Source organism: Schistocerca cancellata, chromosome 3 (assembly GCF_023864275.1).
Source record: "Schistocerca cancellata isolate TAMUIC-IGC-003103 chromosome 3, iqSchCanc2.1, whole genome shotgun sequence".
Classification (NCBI taxonomy): Eukaryota; Metazoa; Arthropoda; class Insecta; order Orthoptera; family Acrididae; genus Schistocerca; species Schistocerca cancellata.
Window position 1 is genome coordinate 227,716,417 of NC_064628.1, and position 21,005 is coordinate 227,737,421.

Below are 21,005 nucleotides of genomic sequence, written 5' to 3' on the forward strand. Positions count from 1 at the left end.
GCATTACCGAGCACCATCCTGCAAATGCCATTCAGTCAAAAAGTGTTGTCACAAAGCGAAACCGATACCATAACTGAATCTTCCGTCAATGAGCTCTGAAACATTGTATTACCTTCATGCAAGCAACGTCTAAACTTATTAAACTGCATACATTATTGAGTATTAGCCTTTACTTTATCCTACAAAATGTCTTAACTCCACTGCATATTACACTGTTACTATCACTTTTAATGGTGGAGGATTTTGGAGAATCAGTGCCAAAGTCGACAATGTAGCAATAAATGAAATATCTTATAATGGTAAGACTACTTCAGAACTAATTATCTGAAAATAAAAATCGTCATTCCGGAATCAGTGCCAAAGTCGACAATGTAGCTATAAATGAAATATCTTATAATGGTAAGTCTACTTCAGAATTAATTATCTGAAAATAAAAACCGTCACTCTGGAATAAAATATCTTATAATGATAAGTCTACTTCAGAATTAATTATCTGAAAATAAAATATGGAGTGGATGTGCATGGAATGATACTTATGTTAAGTAATTACAATCGCAGGGCTATAAAGGTTGCATGTTATCATTTCCAGTTACTATACCCTAGAGACGTGTCTGCATTGCAAGCAAAAAACATATTTCGCAAAAACTGATGAAAACTTGAGCTTCAAATATTTTACTTTCCGACATCTAGTTTGAATCACAGTCTAACAAAGACTGTGGTTTGATATTTCGACACGTAAATTAGTCTACTTTGCTTATTTTCATTCACTTATGTCGTATGGTATTATGTTTTGGGGTAACTCTTCCAATTCTAGAAGGATATTTTTGGCTCTGAAACGGGGCAGTTCGGGCAATAAGTGGTGTGCGTTCACGAACATCTTGTCGACGTCTTTTCACGAGTGTTGGTATTTTGACATTGGCCTCTCAATATGTATATTCCTTATTGTCGTTTCTTGTTACCAATATTAGTTTATTTCCAACAATAAGCAGTTTTCACTCGGTTAATACTCGGCAGAAATCAAACCTCCATTTGGATCGGACTTCCTTAACTCTTGTGCAAAAAGGTGTGCAGTATACTGCTGCATCCATTTTCAGTAAGCTGCCACTCGAATTCAAAAATCTTAGCAGCAATCCACGCGCTTTCAAATCGAAACTGAAGAGTTTCCTCATGGGTCACTCCTTCTATTCTGTCGAGGAGTTCCTTGAAAAATTAAGATGATTCTCATTGTATTGCTGATAGCGTTTGCTTAAACTTATGGACTGATTTTCTTTCAGGTTCATGAACATTTATTTTTATCTGTTATTACTTTTTATGTAATGCAGGTTCATGTACTGACACGTTCCATGGCCTTGGAGATTGGCTCCTCAATTTGGTCCTACGGAACTTGACATTTAAATAAATAAATAAATAAATATAGACGCACGCTGGACACTTCGCAGTCAAAGACTTACTGCAGTCGAAAGATCGATACAATCGTCAAGATCATACGGATTTAGTAATCGAGAATAACTTCGACTACAACGATTAAAGCACAGAAAAAATTGTGTACTATTCGAAAAAAGGTGTTTAAAATGTTATCCACCTTAGTTAAGGAACACCAAGCCAAACAAACTGCTCGAAAGGAAGCGCAGGGTAAATGCATGAACGTCGGAAATCAGTGCTTTATTTTAACGTACTGTAAAAGTTTGCAATATAAACATGCATCTTGCCGGAAATAGCCACAAGTAATTGTTTATTTTTTTCACATCAGAGCAGAAAAGAAGAGAAGCTGTTGCTGCGGCAACCAATTTGACAGAGGCTTTAGTTGACCACCTAAACGTAGGGTATGTATAAATTCAAAATATTTCAAATTGAAATGGACAATAAAAATTTACAGCACCATCTCAAAAATGTCAGTTTCTTGTATAACACACCACTTAATACACATTTTAGCGGAACCACACTTTTAGCCTAAAACGAAGTTTAATACTTTTTAGCTAATTGTTGTTGAGGGATAAGTTTCTACACTTCGTTAAGCAGGTATTGAAGCAGATGCTTCAAAGGTTTTGCAGTTTGACTGCTGACACAAATTTGTGAGTACCGGATTAAGTTAAACACTAAGAAACTGCAATGTAAAGTGACTGTTTCATTCCTGGTCCTTTAATAATGCATACTGCCAGTTCTCATAATGATCACCGCAGAGTTAATAATAATGCGAGAGAATGGCTTCATTAAAAAATAAATATGGAAGAAGTGCTTTGTGGTATACATATTATTGTAGATAGAAATCATCATCTTGCTATTTGTATTCAGTTTCTAAGTGGTTTCCACATGTTGACTATGACAGAACTGTTCATTTGAAAAGGGCCTCATGCTTGTTCTATCCTCCTTTGATGACATCTTGATTGATGAGATGTGCAGCACTTATCTTCTTACTTCTGTTACTGTTGATCACTTTTGTGATACATAATATACTTCATAATGTATAATTATAGACTGTGCATAGTCATATCATAATTAGTGGCATAAGCTGTCACAGTTGAATTACAGAAACAAAAACATTTCAGTAAGCATGTATCCACAAATGGAACTTAAGATAATTACAAAGTTGTGGATACCAGCTGCAATGGACTTAATGCTTGGTAAACATTTTCCTGTTAAGAAATGTAATGGTGATTGAGGAGTGTTATTGGATAACACAGTACAGTTGCTTTTAATGAAAGGGAATATTGTGGACGCCCCCTTGGAACAGTATTATAGTGTCCTATACATGCAGGGCAAGGCACCAGCTTATTCAGTTTTTATGAGATGACATATAATGCACTGATACACTCAGTGATGCATAGTTCAGGACTGACCGCTACATTAGTCTTGCAAAATCACCTTATCTCCATCTTACAAATTTTTGTGTATAGAGTCACCTTAAAAGTGTCATGTACATTGCTTCTTTAGCATTATTGAAGAACAGGAGTTGAGATTTTTAAGAGCTTGTCAACAATTATGAAATTATCTGAATCACTCAGAATTCAATATTGAAATGAGTACATAAGGCCTACTGCAGTTAGCTTGGAAAATGACACTTCAAACACTACCTTCTGAGAAGTGCAAGTTTACTATAATTGTAACATGCAACTGTAACATACTAAAGTAGAACTGTACTTCTTGCTTGTTAAGGGCACTGGTCTGTGAATACCAGGGGAAACCTTGAAAAAGATTGTCAGTTTTCTAAACAGTGTAACTCATAGAATAAGATATGTAAGGCCATATAATGCTTACCATCGTTTAAGGCATTTTTTGGGAACATTTTTGGGTCAATCCATACCAAGTGGTCCAGCAATGGTTTCTTGACCATCTCAGAAAAATTTTATATTTGCTGGGTGACTGCCCCGATATTTTTTAAAAAAATTATTGTTCATTATTTTGATATGGTGGCCATATTTGTTCCAGGCTGCATGTGTTTTTTCGTATTTGCAGGAATCTACATTTTTTACAATTATTCATAGTGGATTGTCCTAAGCCTTTCAGATAAAATGCATTTAATCTTCATTGATCCATTATCGATTGTGGGACGACAGCTGGCATGAACTTCTTGATGCAATAATTTACCAACAGCCGCATGTATTGTAGAAATTTATTTTATTTTATGAACTTCTATGTGCTACCAGTTTTGGCATTATCCTGATGCCATCTTCAGGCCCCTGTACAATGAGTAGAAGAAATGTACTGTTGTAAAAAATATTGAACATACGTTAACAGTTGACAGGTATCATGTTAACTATTTAAGTGGCTCAAAAAGCCATATTGTATATCACTAAAACAATATGTAACATTAGGGCACATATGCTTCTGCCAGTGTCATACTGTTGTTAATAGTTTCCACTGCTTTACCGAATATAACATGATGTATGAACATATGTATACGCTATTATTCATGAAACCATACCCCACAGTTGTAATAGGCCATGCAACACATCAAATGTACTGCATACATGTATGTGCAGTAGAACAGTGGAAGAATTTTTTTTAATATAATAATTAACTAATATAGATGACAATAAAATAAATTAAAATACAAGAAAATGTGACAACCATGTCTGAATTCATAAGTTACATATGTGTGGTCTAGGTCGTATTATGTGTGGTATGACAAACAGTTGCCACAATATTAACGATAAAAAGCATAAAAGAGTTTGTCTTAAAACGCAATTGCATTCACGAAGTAAACCAATGCAGTCGTACTATAAAATCATCAAACACCTGGTCATCGTAGGCACTTCATTAGGACCCTTATGTAGGACAACCCCACATTGTGCTGAGTGGATTAATGCAATGCCAGTAGCTGCCTCATATAGTCATGGTTACAAAGAAGGTTCTCAATCTCTGTACATCAAAAATGTCTATCTCCCTACATATAAGCCCTATACAATTATGCAGAATTATACCAAGTGGAATCGATAGAATAAAAAGGAAAAAAAGAAAAAGAGAAATATAGAAGGCCACTTATATGTCTGAACATAAATCTCAAAATGAAATGTATACCATCCCTAAGATTAAGGGTATCTCCTATAACCATGTCGAATCATTCTCAGGTTGCATTAAGGCCAGGTGTAGTAGCATATGAGATGATTATCCGGATCTTAAGTACATCCTCCAGTGTCATCATATTCTGTCTAATGACCTTAATGAGTCTGAAACTACCTGCATAGGTCAAAATGTCTTGGTACCTAAAAACTGGTCAAAATATTTGACGAGCTAAAAGCAAACAATAACGGACATATACCTATTAGCTAAGTGTCACGGAATGCGGTGTTGCATCAAGTATAAATTTGGTTAAGTGGCAACTTAAGAGTGCATTGATAAGTGAGCAGTACAGTAATCCAAAAGGGTTAGAAAATAATGTTGGACACATTTGCAAGTTATGGCAGTGGACAACTTCCATGGGAAGGGAAAAAATGTAGTATTGACCATAAGTGCGTATATTGGTAAATATCAAAATAGCATGTAAGTGTAGTACACAAAATTCCAAAGTATTATGCTATGATACCCATGATCATCGGTACACAAGTTTTGTAAGTATCTCATTTAAAGATGTATGGCAACATTGACCTTACAATATCTATGAGAATATAAGTAATTTTGCTGGTACATTACTGATGACCTAGACCAAAGTTAAAATATATATCACTTCCTATTTATGCGTACCGATATCTTTAAATCTTGACAGGGTAACACCTATAATGCAGTGTCTGTAAAACTGTTCATACATTCTAAGTACCAGCCATCCACATACTCACTGTGGTAAAACCCCCTTATAACTAAACTGTAGTAAGGTTATGCAGGTACCTAACTGGGAAATGTTATCAGAAGCAAGTCTAAAATATATTTAATGTTACCAAATAGGTGTAAAAACTCAGTGGCTTCAAATGTATCAGAGGCCAAGTGATTCGGTGGGGACACAGTGGTTCGATTAAGTTCAAATAATACAGATCTGATGTGAACCAAGCACAAACACTCACCATATACGAGTCAAAATGAAAAATGTAAAGTATGTGAACTGCGGATAACAATCCCTTATCTTAGGTTTCGATGGCTACCTACACCTTAGTCTAAACTACTAAAATTATTTTGTCCATCGTATCACTTATATCTACATCGGTGTTGCCGTGATATTAATAGTTGATGTACATATTTACTACAATTCATGTAGGAAGAGGTTGACAGACGAAATGCAAATATTGCGTAACCCTATTGCCCAATATACCCCTCCCATGGAAGTTGTCCACTGCCATAACTTGCAAATGTGTCCAACATTATTTTCTAACCCTTTTGGATTACTGTACTGTTCACCTATCGCTGCACTCTTTAAGTTGCCACTTAACCAATTTTATACTTGATGCAACATCGCATTCCGTGACACTTAGCTAATAGGTATATGTCCGTTTATATTTGATTTTAGCTAGTCAAATATTTTGACCAGTTTTTAGGTACCATGACATTTTGACCCATGCAGATAGTTTCAGACTCATTAAAGTCATTAGGCAGAATATGATGACACTGGAGGATGTACTTAAGATCCGGATAATCATCTCATATGCTACCACACTTGGCCTTAATGCAACCTGAGAATGATTAGACATGGTTATAGGAGATACCCTTAGTCTTAGGGATGGTATACATTTCATTTTGAGATTTACGTTCAGACATATAAGTGGCCTACTATATTTCTCTTTTTCTTCTTTTCCTTTTTATTCTATCAATTCCACTTGGTATAATTCTGCATAATTGTATAGGACTTATATGTAGGGAGATAGACATTTTTGATACACAGAGACTGAGAATCTTCTTTGTAACCATGACTATATGAGGCAGCTACTGGCATTGCATTAATCCACTCAGCACAATGTGGGATGGCCTACATAAGGGTCCTAATGAAGTGCCTACGATGACCAGGTGTTTGATGATTTTATAGTACGACTGCATTGGTTTACTTCATGAATGCAACTGCGTTTTAAGACAAACTCTTTTATGCTTTTTATCGTTAATATTGTGGCAACTGTTTGTCATACCACACATAATACGACCTAGACCACACATATGTAACTTATGAATTCAGACATGGTTGTCACATTTTCTTGTATTTTAATTTATTTTATTGTCATTTATATTAGTTAATTATTCTATTAAAAAAAATTCTTCCACTGTTCCACTGCACATACATGTATGCAGTACATTTGATGTGTTGCATGGCCTATTACAACTGTGGGGTATGGTTTTATGAATAATAGTGTATACATATGTTCATACATCATGTTATATTCGAGTAAAACAGTGGAAACTATTAACAACAGTATGACATTGGCAGAAGCATATGTGCCCTAATGTTACATATTGTTTTAGTGATATACAATATGGCTTTTTGAGCCACTTAAATAGTTACCATGATACCTGTCAATTGTTAATGTATGTTCAATATTTTTTATAATAGTACATTTCTTCTACTCATTGTACAGGGGCCTGAAGATGGCATCAGTATAATGCCAAAACTGGTAGCACACAGAAGTTCATAAAATAAAATAAATTTCTACAATACATACGGCTGTTGGTAAATTATTGCAAGGAAAAAAAATGTGTTTAGTTCAACACACGCTGGGCTACAAATTAACATTATTTTCACTTAGCTGAATGTATTCTTTAATATATTTTTCATAGTTTAAAGTTGCCAGCCACAAATTAAAAAAACTCAATTTTTGAACAGTGGTTTTCCAAAGAAAGATTAATTTCTCAGCTTTAATATTTTTTCTACTAGTACACTGTATAGTATAGTTACTTTTTATGGAGTATCAATGGTGAGCAGCTTACAGTTTAAAAAAATACACTATTTTAAAAAATGAATTTTTTAAATTTTTCCGTTTTGTGGCCTGCAATATCTTTGTTGGGGGACCAGATAAAAATCTGAAAATTTCACAGTTAATAGACTTTTGTGATATCAAACTTCAGTATGAATTTCAACTTTGAGATTCAATTGGAAGTTTTTACCTTTAACTTAAACTTCAAAAAAGTTAAATTATTTCATGTTCTGGTACACTTTGGTTAAAAACTGTTAAAGACAGCGAGCTGAAATTTTGTTCACTGTCTTAAAACATGCTTAACTAAACAGCAGACTTCTTTTGTGACTTAACTTTGAAAATAAAATGCTCTTTTCTAGAAAAACCGTAAATTCATTTCCAAAATTTTTTATAATCATACTTACAATTTTTTTGTACCACAATTTACGACAGCACCATCTTTCAATAGTCTGATTTAAAGATGATAGAGTAAAGAATACACAGGAAAAAATAATCTTTCTGCTTTGTTTGTATTTGGAGTAATGTGTACCTGCACCTATGGTGTACGTAAATAATCAGCACAATTTATTTCACTTGCAACAAAAAAATACAATTAAAAAAATGTTTGAGCTAAAGCTGTGGTTCATACATGAAAGGGTCAATCCATACAAAGTGGTCCAAGGAAAAAATAATTGGTTGCTTGACCAGAGAGTGTTGAACTAAATGTATTTCATCTGAAAGGCTTAGGACAATCCACTACTGAATAATTGCAAAAAAATGTAGAATCTTGCAAATACGAAAAAACGCATGTGACCTGGAACAAATATGGCCACCATTTCAAAATAATAAACAATAATTTTTTTAAAAAAATATTTTTGTTATTACTAAACATTGGGGAATTCACCCAGCAAATATAAAATTTTTCTGAGATGGTCAAGCAACCAATTTAATGTTAAGCACAAGAGAACAGATGTTATCTGTAATCCACAGACCGTGTATACAAAAAATTTCTAGGAAAATCTGTAGCTATTCAGTCTTTAAAAACGAAAGTTTGGGAAGTGAGGTCGCCACTTCTTGTTCTCACTTCTGTTGTGTCAGGGGAAGTGATCAGAGATATTTGTTGGGTCATTGTGTAACTTCAAGTTATTGTTGAATAATAACTGTTACTTTCCTGTTAAAGGTTTCTGCAGTTACTTTTAGACTCCCTTAGAAGGAATACCTCGAGGTAATTGTATCAGGATTGTACACACATTGTTAGAGAGCAAAATACACTATCGTTTGTGGAAATTGCAACACCAAGAAGGAAATGCATGAATTCAATTAATTCAACACCACAGGTTAGGTACATGAAAAGTAACAAATCATTACCTTTTCAGATCTGTATATGTCCCTTGAGCCCTACTATTCAGTATGTCGTGTGGGCACTATGTGCTGCAATTAGAGCTGCTATTCGCCGTGGCATTGAATCAATAAGGTTCTGAATATGTTCCTGAGGGATTTCCCTCGATGCAATTTGTATTCGAGCCCACAAATCTGTGACACCAGTTACTGGAGGACCGTGACACACCAGGTGCCGACAACCATACCCACGACACATTCGATGGGCGACGTGTGGTGAATGTGCTGGCCAGGGAAGCAATGGTACCCGTCGCTCTTTGAAGAAGGCCTGTACATTCCTGGCAATATGTGGCCAGGCATTGTCCTGTTGAAATGTGACCTGTGGAGATGCCTGAAGCAGGAGGAGTATGTCAGGCTCCACGACCTCCGTTAGGTACAGGTTGCTGTTCAGAGTGCCCGGAGTACGTACATGAGGCGAGATCTGTTGTAACTGATGGCACCCCAAACCTTCACACCTGGTGCGTGTCCACTATGCCGCTCCACGATGTAGCCCTCCAGGTTGCGCTCATCACAGTACCGCTGGACACGTATACGGCCATCACTGTAGGACATGTTGAAGTGGGACTCATCTGAAAAGATTACACGTTGCCACTCAGCACCACAGTGATGGTGTTCACGTGCCCATTGCAGTTGGAGGAGCTTGTGGTTTTCTGGACAAAGGAAGCCAAGGTAATGGCATGCATGTGTTCAGTCCAAACTGCAGCAGACGGTGACAAACCATGGGTGCAGAAAAGTTCATACCTGTTGCAGTGCCCCAGTGACGAGCCAACACTGTGGATGATGCTGTATGGTCCGTAATGGCCATGCGGACAAGATCCTGTGCTGTGGTCACGTTCCGTGGTCCAGTTTCCGCTCGTTGCTGCACACGACCTTCCTCTATCCCCTGCTTCCACACACACATCACTGTCGTAGCAGCGTGCCCTGTGTGAGCCGAAATGTCATGGTACGACCCACTCGCATGCCGATACTGCTCCCATTGCTGTCGACAAGGCTTACTGGCACTCTGTATTGTTTCCACCTTGTGTGACAGCTCTGCACCAACTAGATTGGGCACAAGACCAACTCTGTCGGACCGTCATGAAAGGGCTGTGCTCGGCGTACGTGTACCCCATCTCGCTGCAAAATGTATCACGTATTGCTTGCACACCGATTGCCACTTCCACCAAGTGTTGCTCCATTCGGATAATTCCTTCTCAGCGTTGCACTTTACACAAACAGCAGTGTAGCTTATAGGGTCATGTTGGTTACGTATCATGTACATATGAAGTCGAACCTTTGCATTCTTCACTACAAAGTTGTATGCTAATTCCATTTTCTTGAATCTTCCTTTACTTGTGGTGTTGTCTAATCCATTTTATTATATCTGCTCTTGTAAATAGTTAAATTTATCACATCTTTTGATGTTTCATTTTGTCATACAATATTTGTAATCTGGTTTAGCAGCAATTTTGGGAAGTGTTTTTGTCATTATCTTTGCACCTGTTTTGTCCTTAGAGATTACTGCAATATCATCAGCAAAAGTGACACATTTCACCCCAGATCTTCAGCTTCCTTGACATAGATGGATTCCTTAGATATTTTTCTCTTGTATCTCTTCATTCCACTGTCTCTTGATCTTTTATAAGACCAAATTGAAGCAAATCGGTGAGAGCCCATCACCCTGCCACACAACTGTGTTAATTCCGAGGGTTTCAAAAACTTTTAGGAATTTAACTTTCAGAGTTATCTCTGTGTGTGTCTGTTCAACTAATAGTCTGCTGGTTTAGTTGATACCTGCTTCTTTCAGTATTAGGAATACTGTGTGCCCGACTACATTATTGTAGGCATGTATTAAGTCAATGAATAAGACAACTGTGTTAAGGTTCCACATTGTTCTGATTCTGAGGATTGCTTCCAAGTTGAAAATTTTTTCTGAACACGATCTATTTTTCTGAACCCTGCTTGGTACTCGTCAATTGTGGGGTCTGCTTGGTCTTTTCTCTTATTCAGCTTTGGATATAATTTTGTGGGTGACTGGAAGTAAAGATTTGCCTTGATAATTATTGGTGTCTGTTCTGTCGCCCTTCTTATGTAGCAGTTGGATTATGGCTTGTTTTCTGTCATCAGGTATTCTTCCTTTCCCCCAGAAATCTTTAATAACCTCATAAATATTTTCATCTTCTTTCTTCCCTCCCAATTTCCCCATCTCAGCTGATATCCCGTTGTCACATGGTGCTCTGTTGTTTTTCAGCTGGACAGTGTATTTTAAGTCTGATGCAGTGACAGTGGTTCTGAAGGTGGGTTTTCCATTTGAGGCTATTTGGAAATTAGTCATTGTGTTAGTTCCTCACAATTTCTAAGATTTTTGAAGTATTTTGTTAGTAACTTACAGTTGTATTTGTTGTTGGAATCAGTTTGCCTGTTGAATCGTTGCCGTGTGGGCTCACTCACTGGCTTGTACCCTGATATTTCTTCTTTGAAGACTTTGTAGAAGTCTGTAGTGTTGTTCTGTCTGAAATTTGTATCTGTTACCTATAGTCATTTTTGTTATATTTTAGCTCCTCTGTTTGAATATTATTTTATGTCTGTCTTCTGATCTCAGTGAATGTGTGTCAGTCTCTCTCCTTTTAGCCGCTGTTAGTCTATGCTCTGCCACTTCATCACATATCTTACTCCACCATCCTGTTTCCTTGTTGTTCTTGTTCTTTCACTGTTTCCACTGTGACATATCTGCTCTCATCCCAATTTCCCATTTCCTTTGTGTGAAGCTTTTTAATGAATTCATTCCTGTTGTCTGAGAGAAAAGGTTTTCAAGTCTATGGACTTTTTTAATTTTGGGTTTGGTTTTTTAGGTTGAAAGCTGTCACTGATTTCTGTCAAAAAGCAGTTCAAATCTATACGTAGTTCTCTTCTGACCAATACATCCATAACTTTTGTATCGATTTGTTTGGTTAATGCCACATTATGCAATTGATATGAGCCTGAAGGTGTATTAGGAGAAGACAAGGTCTTCTTTTCCATGGTAATTTTCTGAAAGAGGTTGACATTAGTTTTAAATCGAACTGTCTACAGAAGTTGATGATCCGTTGGTATTGGGAAAATTTCCACTAATGCCTTGTATTTTTCTTCTCTGCCAATCCATATATTGAAGTCCCTAAGAAGTACTTTTATGTGGTGGTGTGATATTTTTTGATTGTCCATTTTCTAGTTTTTCCCAAAACTATTCGACCTTTTCTGGATTTTTTTCTATTGTCATTGTTGGTAGGTGTATGTGCATTTATGACCATAGAGCCCTTGTTTGCTGATCAGAATGAGAGAATTGATATTTGCTCTGATGGGGACACAAAATTTGCTATGCATTCTGTTAGATTCCGTTCCAAGCATAAGTGACTTTCTGTTTATTCTTTATGGCCTGTTCCCCTTTATAAATCCTGTACGCCTCTGGTTCAGATGAATTCTCATCTCCACATCTAGTTTCCTGGAAATATTGGTATGAGTATGTTGTGTCTGTTTAATACATCCATCAGTTGTTTAGGTTTCCCAGTCTTTAGTGAAGTGTCAATGTTCAGTGTGCCTAGCAGATGTTTTTTCTTAGACCTTATGTGAGACATTCTAGGAAGCTCCAACTCTTTCTTACATGATGTTCTATGTTTTCCAGAATTTGATGGCCTAGTTGCATCGCTGTTTCCAACAATGGAGTACTTTTGCATTCAGTGTTTATGATCATGTCTTCGTTGAAAGTAAATTAGGAAGGGTTGTTAACCCCTTTGTGGGATGTTAAATCTGTAATCAAATTGCCAGATGGGTCTTAACAGGACACCAAGCATGGGAACTAATGCCTTTTGTAGCCAAACACTTTGGTAACAGATGCTATTGATTTTTGCAGCCACCATCTCAGCATGTAGACAGATGCTAATCATGTAGTCACTTGTTGAAGTCAGATACAATATGAATTTTTGTTCTGCTTGGTGCTTTGCCTCTTCTGCTGTATCTTCTGTACTGAGGTCCATCCTTTCCGCCTTTACTACCCATGTGGTAGTGACCAGCTCTTAGAAGTAGACTGTACCGCTTTGGTCATTCAGATCATTGACTGCTGAGCCACGCTGCCGCCCCCTCCCCTGCCCCCTCCTCCCCAACATGTAAAAGCTTAGTCGTTGTGGGGGAGTCGTCTTTATAATATTTCTCATGGTCAGTACTTTCAGTGATGATGTAAAATAGCCACCAATGCTTGATACAGTAAGGGGGGGGGGGGAGAAGAGTAATGACATATGTAAATCATTAAAGGTTATGAAATATAATAAAATAGATAGAGATTTTTATGTGTGTTAAAGTAATAACCACATTGTGCCATCACAGTTGTGATGTGAATTTCCCGAGACCAACCTTCCTTAATTGGTCAAATACTTTTTAATATTTCTTTCACTCTTTCTTCTACCACTAACGAAACAAATATTACACCTCATTGTTGCATGTAGGGACGTATTCATGAATTTTATTGTTCATGTCCAAAACTAACAAAAAATGAAACACAAAATTAAATCTACAACCATAAGCACCACACAGCACTAATAGTTCCAAACCAGAAAATGAATGTATTGCCCATAACTACCAACATCAAAATAACTTACCAACAGATTGTTGTGAACTCTTCCAATATTTGTCTCACAAACAGCACTCAAGAAGTCCAGCAAATCATTAACAGTACTCAAAAAAATGTAGAAGGGAACATCCCACACTAGAGAGTGCCACCACATACCCCAACATGCCCTCTGCAAACACAGTCCATTTGAAATACACTGCAGCAGCATGATGTACCGTGAGACAGTTACATCACAGATCGAAGCAGAAGGACGGTACTTGAAACTTTAGTTGATTCTGTCCAAAAAATTTATTGTGTTATTATATTTTGTATTTAACACTCAACATTTTACCTGTTCCTGTTTCAGCTGCACTTAAGTAATCCACACCTGTCAGCCATATCTGTAGCTTTCAGTCATGCTCTGCATTTCAAATCTTTTTACTCATATGTCAGTTTCCTCACTCCCTTGCTTCATCACCATTAATATTTATTGTGATCTTGTTTCACATTTCTGATTTTTTTTTCTCTTATACTACTCTCAGTTTTTACCTTTCATAACAGAATCTACTAAATTGTGTTGACAATCTATAGTTTGAAAGGAAAAAACTCTCTCTCCTCCCAAACTGTTTCTGTTACCTTTACACTTTCTGCCAGTTTATATCTGTCTGGTTGAAAGCACATCATATCAGCATTTAGAAGGATCCAGATATATATACCCTGCCTTCTTTTAGGATTCATATTCATTTCGAAGCAAATATCACAAGATATCTATAAAGAAAACTGAAATGTAACTGCTCTGTCACTTTCTTTTACAAGCTTTCAGACCTCTGGCACAACATGAAAATTGAGACAGCATTGGAATCTGACCAAATGCCTATATTTATTGGAATAAACTAAAAAGACCAAAATGCTTCCTCTGCAACCACCACATCTTGAATTTAGGTAATTGTGGTTCTTCAAATCATAGCACCCATTTAAGTGTTGGAAGGCAAATGGACACGCATGATAGCTGTTTCATGTTCAAGAGAACGTAGAAAGATCCAAAGGTAAAGAGCTTCCATAACCCTGGTGTGATTCAGGAGTATTAAGACATTTAAGTGTCTTGTCTTTTTTTTTACATTTTATTGTGAGAACTGGATAATTTCATCCTATAGTGCCTGCATCAGTTTGGTTCTACATTTCATTATACGTGAATTCATTGACAACTGAGTACTGTGAGTGTTTTGACAAAATAAGTCATACAATACGCATGTTACCAAACTAATGGAAATGAGTTGGACGTAAACAGCAGAATTTTGGTATACAGTAGAAAAAATCTTTGGAATGTGGCTTAACAGATGATTGATTTTCATGTTTCAGTGTTGCTCAAGCATATCTAAATCAGAAGCGTTTGGATGCTGAAGCAAAGCAGCTTCATCACAGTGCCACTAATTTTGCTAAACAAACACAACAGTGGGTGAGCCTAGTAGAGAGCTTTAGTAGTGCTCTGAAGGAAATAGGAGATGCAGAAAATTGGGCAAGAAGCATTGAAACTGACATGAGAACCATTACAAGTGCTTTGGAATATACATATAAAGGTTGGTTTTATGATTAGTTATTTTATTTTGACTGTTTGTCCTAATCACTCAACTTTCATGTCAAATGTAAATAATAGGAACACTGGTACCATTAGTGGCACTGAGCAATAGATACACACAAACACAAGATGTGCACAAAATGCAGAAATATTTGCACACAAGGATTCAGTTGGAAAAACAAAAGCTTTATTCAGTACAGACTTATGCAGGATAAAGCATTTATTGAAATTTGAATTGTTTTTGTGCAAATGTTATTTTCATTCAGTTTATTAATTTGTGGTGCCCAACAAGAAAATAATCCAAAAGCTGGACATTGCAGCTCGGCTTTCAGACTTACATTGTTTTTCAGATCATGTAGCTACATTGTTTCAACCCAAGTGAGGTCATGTTATACATAGGAATACAAGGGAGGGTAAAGGAGAGGGACAGAATAGAGTACTGCTGAGAAGACATTGTGGTTTAGAGTCCGCACACCTAAAAATCTGACCAAAGTGGCGAGCAGAAAAATGTAGTAGAGATGATTTGGGGGTGGGGGGGCAGCACAAAAAATGGGGTGGCATCAGAATTTTATGTAGTTGTAAGACAAGGATTAGTAGGGATTAGTGCTAGGAAGACAGTGAGTGTGAAGGATGTGATGAAGAAACAGTTCCTACCTGTGCTACTCAGGCAGCATGCTCTGCCTCTGGGTCCTCAAACTTGCTTTTTTTCATGCAGATAAATGTAGTTGATCATAACTACATAGAAACCAATTCAATTAAACTGAGGTGCAGATACTTTTGCATGTGTACAGACACAGTTGTATCTACTTAGGCTGAAAACTGCTTCCTCATGATGATCGATCTCTGGGAGCCCTCAGCTGCAAATAGAAACTATGAGTATCTCTTTGGATATGTTTTTTAACGTACATTCTGCTTTCTTCGTGTCCATGGATAATTTTTTCACACTCCATATAACACCTCTTCATGTTGTAGATATGCTTTTACATCCCAGTCTGATCTTTCTTCTTGTCTGAAATGATATATGTAATCTCCAACCAGCCTGGACAACATGTAAACAGTTTTCTGTTTAAGTGACTAGGTTATAGCAACACACATCATGCAGAGTTTCGATATTTCTAACTTTTTTCAGCATTTGTTTCTCCTTATTTTGTTGCATATTTCGTCACTGATTCTTGTTTTTTAGCAGAAAACAGATGTGTATAAAGCAAAACTATATTCAACACAAGGTGTTGTCTAGGAAAGTGACAGCAAATGGGAGATTATTTTTGGGGAATGAGTGAACATAAGTCACTATTTTCAGTTTTGTTACAACTAAATGGAAGGGAATTGCATCATGTAATATGCAGCTGTAATTATTTTTATTTTTACAGTCAATTTTGGTCAGTCTTATCATCCAAAAATCATAACAGTTATACGTGACTGTATTCCACAATTGCAATAATTAATAAAAATCTCAAAATGCTCCATTTTGTATAACTTGTGACATAACTTATCATGTTCTCATTTGCTACAGTGGAAACTAACAACATGACTAAAACAACTCTAGTCAGGGTTGACTTCAAGATTTTGATTAATTATTGTAATTGTGGACTGCATATAACATCTTGTACAGCTTGAGGGTGATCACATTGTGACCAAAATCAATTGTCAAAATAGAAATAAGTGCAATTGTGTATTGCATGATGCAGTTCCTAAGCTGTATTAAAGCTTTTCAACGTCATCTACAAGACACATTTTAGAACAGCTTAGTTGGAAAAAAATAAGTAATTTTAATGAGCAGTTGGTATTAACAGTACAAATGCAGTTCTTAATAAAATCCATATATCTACATTATTATCTGAAATTTGTCCAAAATATGATAAATGAACTTAGTTCACATCATCATATTATATTCCAAAGCCCATTATTTACTTCTGGTACACATCAGTATGAACTGAAAGCTCTCTATTTGATAAGAATCAATAAATTAATGCTTTTGCTCTCAGCTTGGTGAAAGCTTTTCACTTTGATATCGCTTCAGCACATTACAGTTAATCTCAATACTTATTTTCTGAGACAATTTCTTCATTTGGTCAATAGGTGACATAAAATACCATTCCAGACTTTCCCACAGCAGACTAAAATTTTACATGCCCACCATTTATCAAATCAGTAATTTCTGCTGTAGTAGCCAACAAATGTAACAAATAACAATGAAGCATGCTCAGGATTTAGAACAGATCTTCCATGTTGGCACCAGTCAAAAGATCAGGCTTAATGAAGTGACAGATTTTTTCTTCATGCGTTGCGTGGGGCTACCGATCCTTTGACAATGTAAATATATACAATTCATTGTGAATAGAAGCCCAAACCTCTGTTTATGAATCAGGCTATTGCTCCAGCAGGCAACTAGTCAAAACCTCTTTTGATCCCAAGAATCATGACAGTAGAAACATATTTATCGTCTCAAGAGCAACAGAAGCTACACATTATGAGATAAACATGGAGTTCTTGAGCTTTTCAAAAATATACCTGAAAGTAAGTACTGTCCAGCAATTTTGCCACATAACTAATCAAAGTAAATTCTCTGGTTTCCTAGACATAATGTTAATAATAACTGATTTTTTTTTTCTCCTGTAGCTGATTACTTCCTGTTGTTGTATAGGAAATACTGCTTTTCATGATAGTTTCATACAATTAATCACTTGCTCCTCTGTTTCAGTCTCCCAGGAGTCCTCGTAGAAGACGGAAGTATTCCACTACATTCAAAATTGTAAATAATTTGTCTATGTGTAATAGTTTGTGTCATTACATATTACATGTATACTAATAAAAACTGCATTGTAAATATGAGATTTGCTGAAGTACTACTGGAGATACTCATTTTAAAAAATATACATTCCACAATTTATGTTCTGTTTAAAAAAGCAGTCTGCAAAACTAGCTAAAATTAATCAATTTCTTTGCTGTATCAAAAACACAGTTTTCAATTTCTTGTAGCATACTGACTTGCTTTTTTTTATGCTCTGGCTGTGTGTTGTGGACTTAAGTCCAATAAACTGATATGCAAACATGACACATTTACTTTTCTAAGTGCAACGTAATCTGAAAGCATCTTCCTGTACATCTTACATTTATTTGGCATAAATAAATAAGAACATGCTTTCTTATAAGTAATCTTTCACTATGTTAAGATTTGTAGAATCAGGGAAAAACACAATGTTAAATGCTTACTATACTGTCAGTAAATCAAGGCTTACCTTACTACTCTATGCAGCTGTGCATCATTCAAAATAAAACAGTTAAAATATTTTATGGGCATTTGCATGTTGTAGTCCAGTAAGAAAAGGCTGGGCCTTTCATTTTGCTTGCCTGGAGAATTTCAGAGATGTGCTTCAAAAATTTGCTTATTTTCAAATGTTGATCCTTAGGTGACCTTTCTACTCAAAAAAGGCAGAAACAAAAATCATGTAAAATGATCAGTTCATCATTGTTTGAACTGTGACTCAACTGTTGTTACTGGGTCTTGTTGCTACCATAGTAGATATTAATTGCTAAAGAAGAAGCTAATGTAAGGAAATAACAGTTAACATGAACTGAGACAAGAAGGCAAAAAATGAAACTGTTATACCCCAGCAAATTTTTCTATACTTTCTCCTGTTTGTGTGATTGTATAAAGCGTAATTTTAATTTTTAGATCTCTTCTGACATTAAAAATGTTGTTATGGAAATGAATCCAGAACTAGAATATATTTCTAGGCTTTTGCAACATGTCTTGTTCACTATTAAACCACACCCTACTCCAAATATTCTCCTCTCCACTTTTTTAAAAATTATGCTCACAGTTTCTTCAGAACAGACCTCATGGAAGACGCACTTCCAGGGTTGAGAAAAACATGGGTATTAAAAAAAGTGGGTAAAATTTGGTTTTTTTGTTTTTATTACTAATTAAATAATTCAATTTAAATTACTATGATTAATTTATTCAAGACACTAATCCTTGCTTACAACTACTTTATTAGTGCCTCTTTTCTTGCCCTGCCAGTACTGTATCCATTAAGAGAATCTTCTCCACCTGCAGGCTTGTTTGGTCAAAATAAGATGTAATTCAGGTGAGACCTGAGAAATTAGTGAAGATCTATGAGGTGTGATCAAAAAGTAATGGGATTTTGTTAATTTCACAGGCATCATGCATCTGACTTTAAATTTATTTATTTTTATCTTGTTGGTACACATGTTCCTCTTGTATGTTTGCATTTTCAGCTGTTTGAATAGTTAGTTTATTGTTGACAGCTGAAAAGGTTATACATGTTTTTGAGTGCTCAGTGAATTTTTAATTTCAAAAAAGGTAGATCATAGAATTTGCATTCAGTTTTGCTTGAAAAGTGGAATAAAGTGCAGCAATGCATTCGAAATGTTGACTGTGGCTTTTGGCGAATCTACTATGAGTAATACAGAAGTTTGAGTGGTACAGACATTTCAAAGAGGTTTGAGGAGATGTTGAAGACAACTGCCCTGAATGCTGTAGTACATCAGTTTCTGATGACAATGTGGAAGAAGTAGAAAAAATGGTACTGGAAAGTCACCGAATTACCATCAGAGAGGATGCTGATGTCAGCATATCCTTTGGCTCATTCCAAGCAATTGTTTTTTAATGTTTTGGTCATGAAGCATGTAGCAGCAAAGTTTGTTCCAAAATTGTGGAATTTCGACCGAAGACAACATTGAGTACACACACTTAGGAATTGCTGGATGAAGTCAACAGTGATCCAGAACTTTTAAAGAAAGTTATAGCAGGTGATAAAACATGGGTATAAGATATGATGTCAAAACCGAGGTCCACTCACCCCAGTGGAAATGGCCTGAAGAGCCAAGACTGAAAAAAAAAAAAAAAAAAATTCGAGAAGTTTAATCACATGTGAAGGTTCTTCTCACTGTTTTCTTCGATTACAGTGGGATGGTGCATCAGTTCCTGTTATATGATTATACTGTCAATAAGGAATAATACCTGGAAGTTATTGGCCGTTTGCCTGAAGCAATCCGGAAAAAAAAAAAAAAAAACCTACCAGAATTGTGGCAAAACCACATCACTATAGTTCTCCAGCTCGCACCTCAGTGCTCGTTCATGATTTTTTGGCAAAAGGCGAAACCATTATGTTGCCTCAGCCACTGAATTTGGCAGACATGATTAAATAGTTCAGTTTAAATGACTGCGACTTTCTATTCCCGAGGCTGAAGAGAGCAATGGAAGGACGTAGTTTTGCCACCATTGTAGAGATCAAAACAATCACCGAAGGAGCTGAATACCATAAAGAAAAGTGAATTACAGAAGTAATTCCAAGATTGGAAAAAGTGCTGCCACAAATATTAGGTCTACAACTTTGCTTCCGCCGTTTTGCAATAGACAGCAGTAGCAGCAAGTGGGGTTCGGGTGGTTGGTCATAGGTGAAATACAATAAGCTTAGGCATATGTAAACATAATGCCATAAAAATATTTGTTGATTTGTGATTGCATCATAAGGTTATTCTTGATTAAGTACGTCAACTTATGTACCCATTTCTCATCATTTGTGGGAAGTTTTAATTTTCTGCTTTGACATGAAGAAATTTGCAGCTACGGCTCTTAAAATGCTGGGTAAGACCAATGGTGAGGGAACTATTAGTGGAAGAGTGTGCACAGAATGTTTTCAGTGCCTTAAGAATCGTGATTTTGATGTCGAAGAATGGCATGGTGGTGGAAGACACAACGTTTTTGTAGCTACTGAAACAGATGAAGACAGTCGCAGGACATCATTATTGAAAGCAGTTGATGCATTCGAGCCCAGCACTGAAACACAAACGGCCACAATACAGCGATAGACATGTAAAGATAATTTTGCAGCAAGTCAGTGCTCGACCATTATGTCGCAAAACCCATCAAAATATACATGGAAACATTGAAATGAGAAGTCCTATCCCTCTCGCCATATTCTCAATACATTGCTCTCTGACTACCACCTTTTTCAATCAGTAGCATACAGTCTGGCTGACCAGCACTTCCGATCATATGAACAAGTGCAGAATTGAATCGATTCATGGATCCCCACAAAAGACGTCCAGTTCTTCTGCTACAGGATTCATATGCTATCCAAAAGATGGGAGAATGTAGTGGCTAGCGATGGGCAACACTATGAATCACAATTTTTTTGTA

General features: G+C 36.3%; 1 protein-coding gene across 1 annotated transcript; it reads left to right on the forward strand.

Annotated features, from left to right (window-relative positions):
* Positions 1–1,475: 1,475 nt before the first annotated feature.
* LOC126174853 (biogenesis of lysosome-related organelles complex 1 subunit 1) lies at positions 1,476–18,584 on the forward strand. The gene is made up of 4 exons (XM_049921245.1): positions 1,476–1,632; positions 1,751–1,823; positions 14,620–14,837; positions 17,538–18,584. The coding sequence occupies exons 1-4, from the start codon at positions 1,572–1,574 to the stop codon at positions 17,555–17,557; spliced, it is 372 nt and encodes a 123-aa protein (XP_049777202.1). The 5' UTR covers positions 1,476–1,571; the 3' UTR covers positions 17,558–18,584.
* The last annotated feature ends 2,421 nt before the right edge of the window (positions 18,585–21,005 follow it).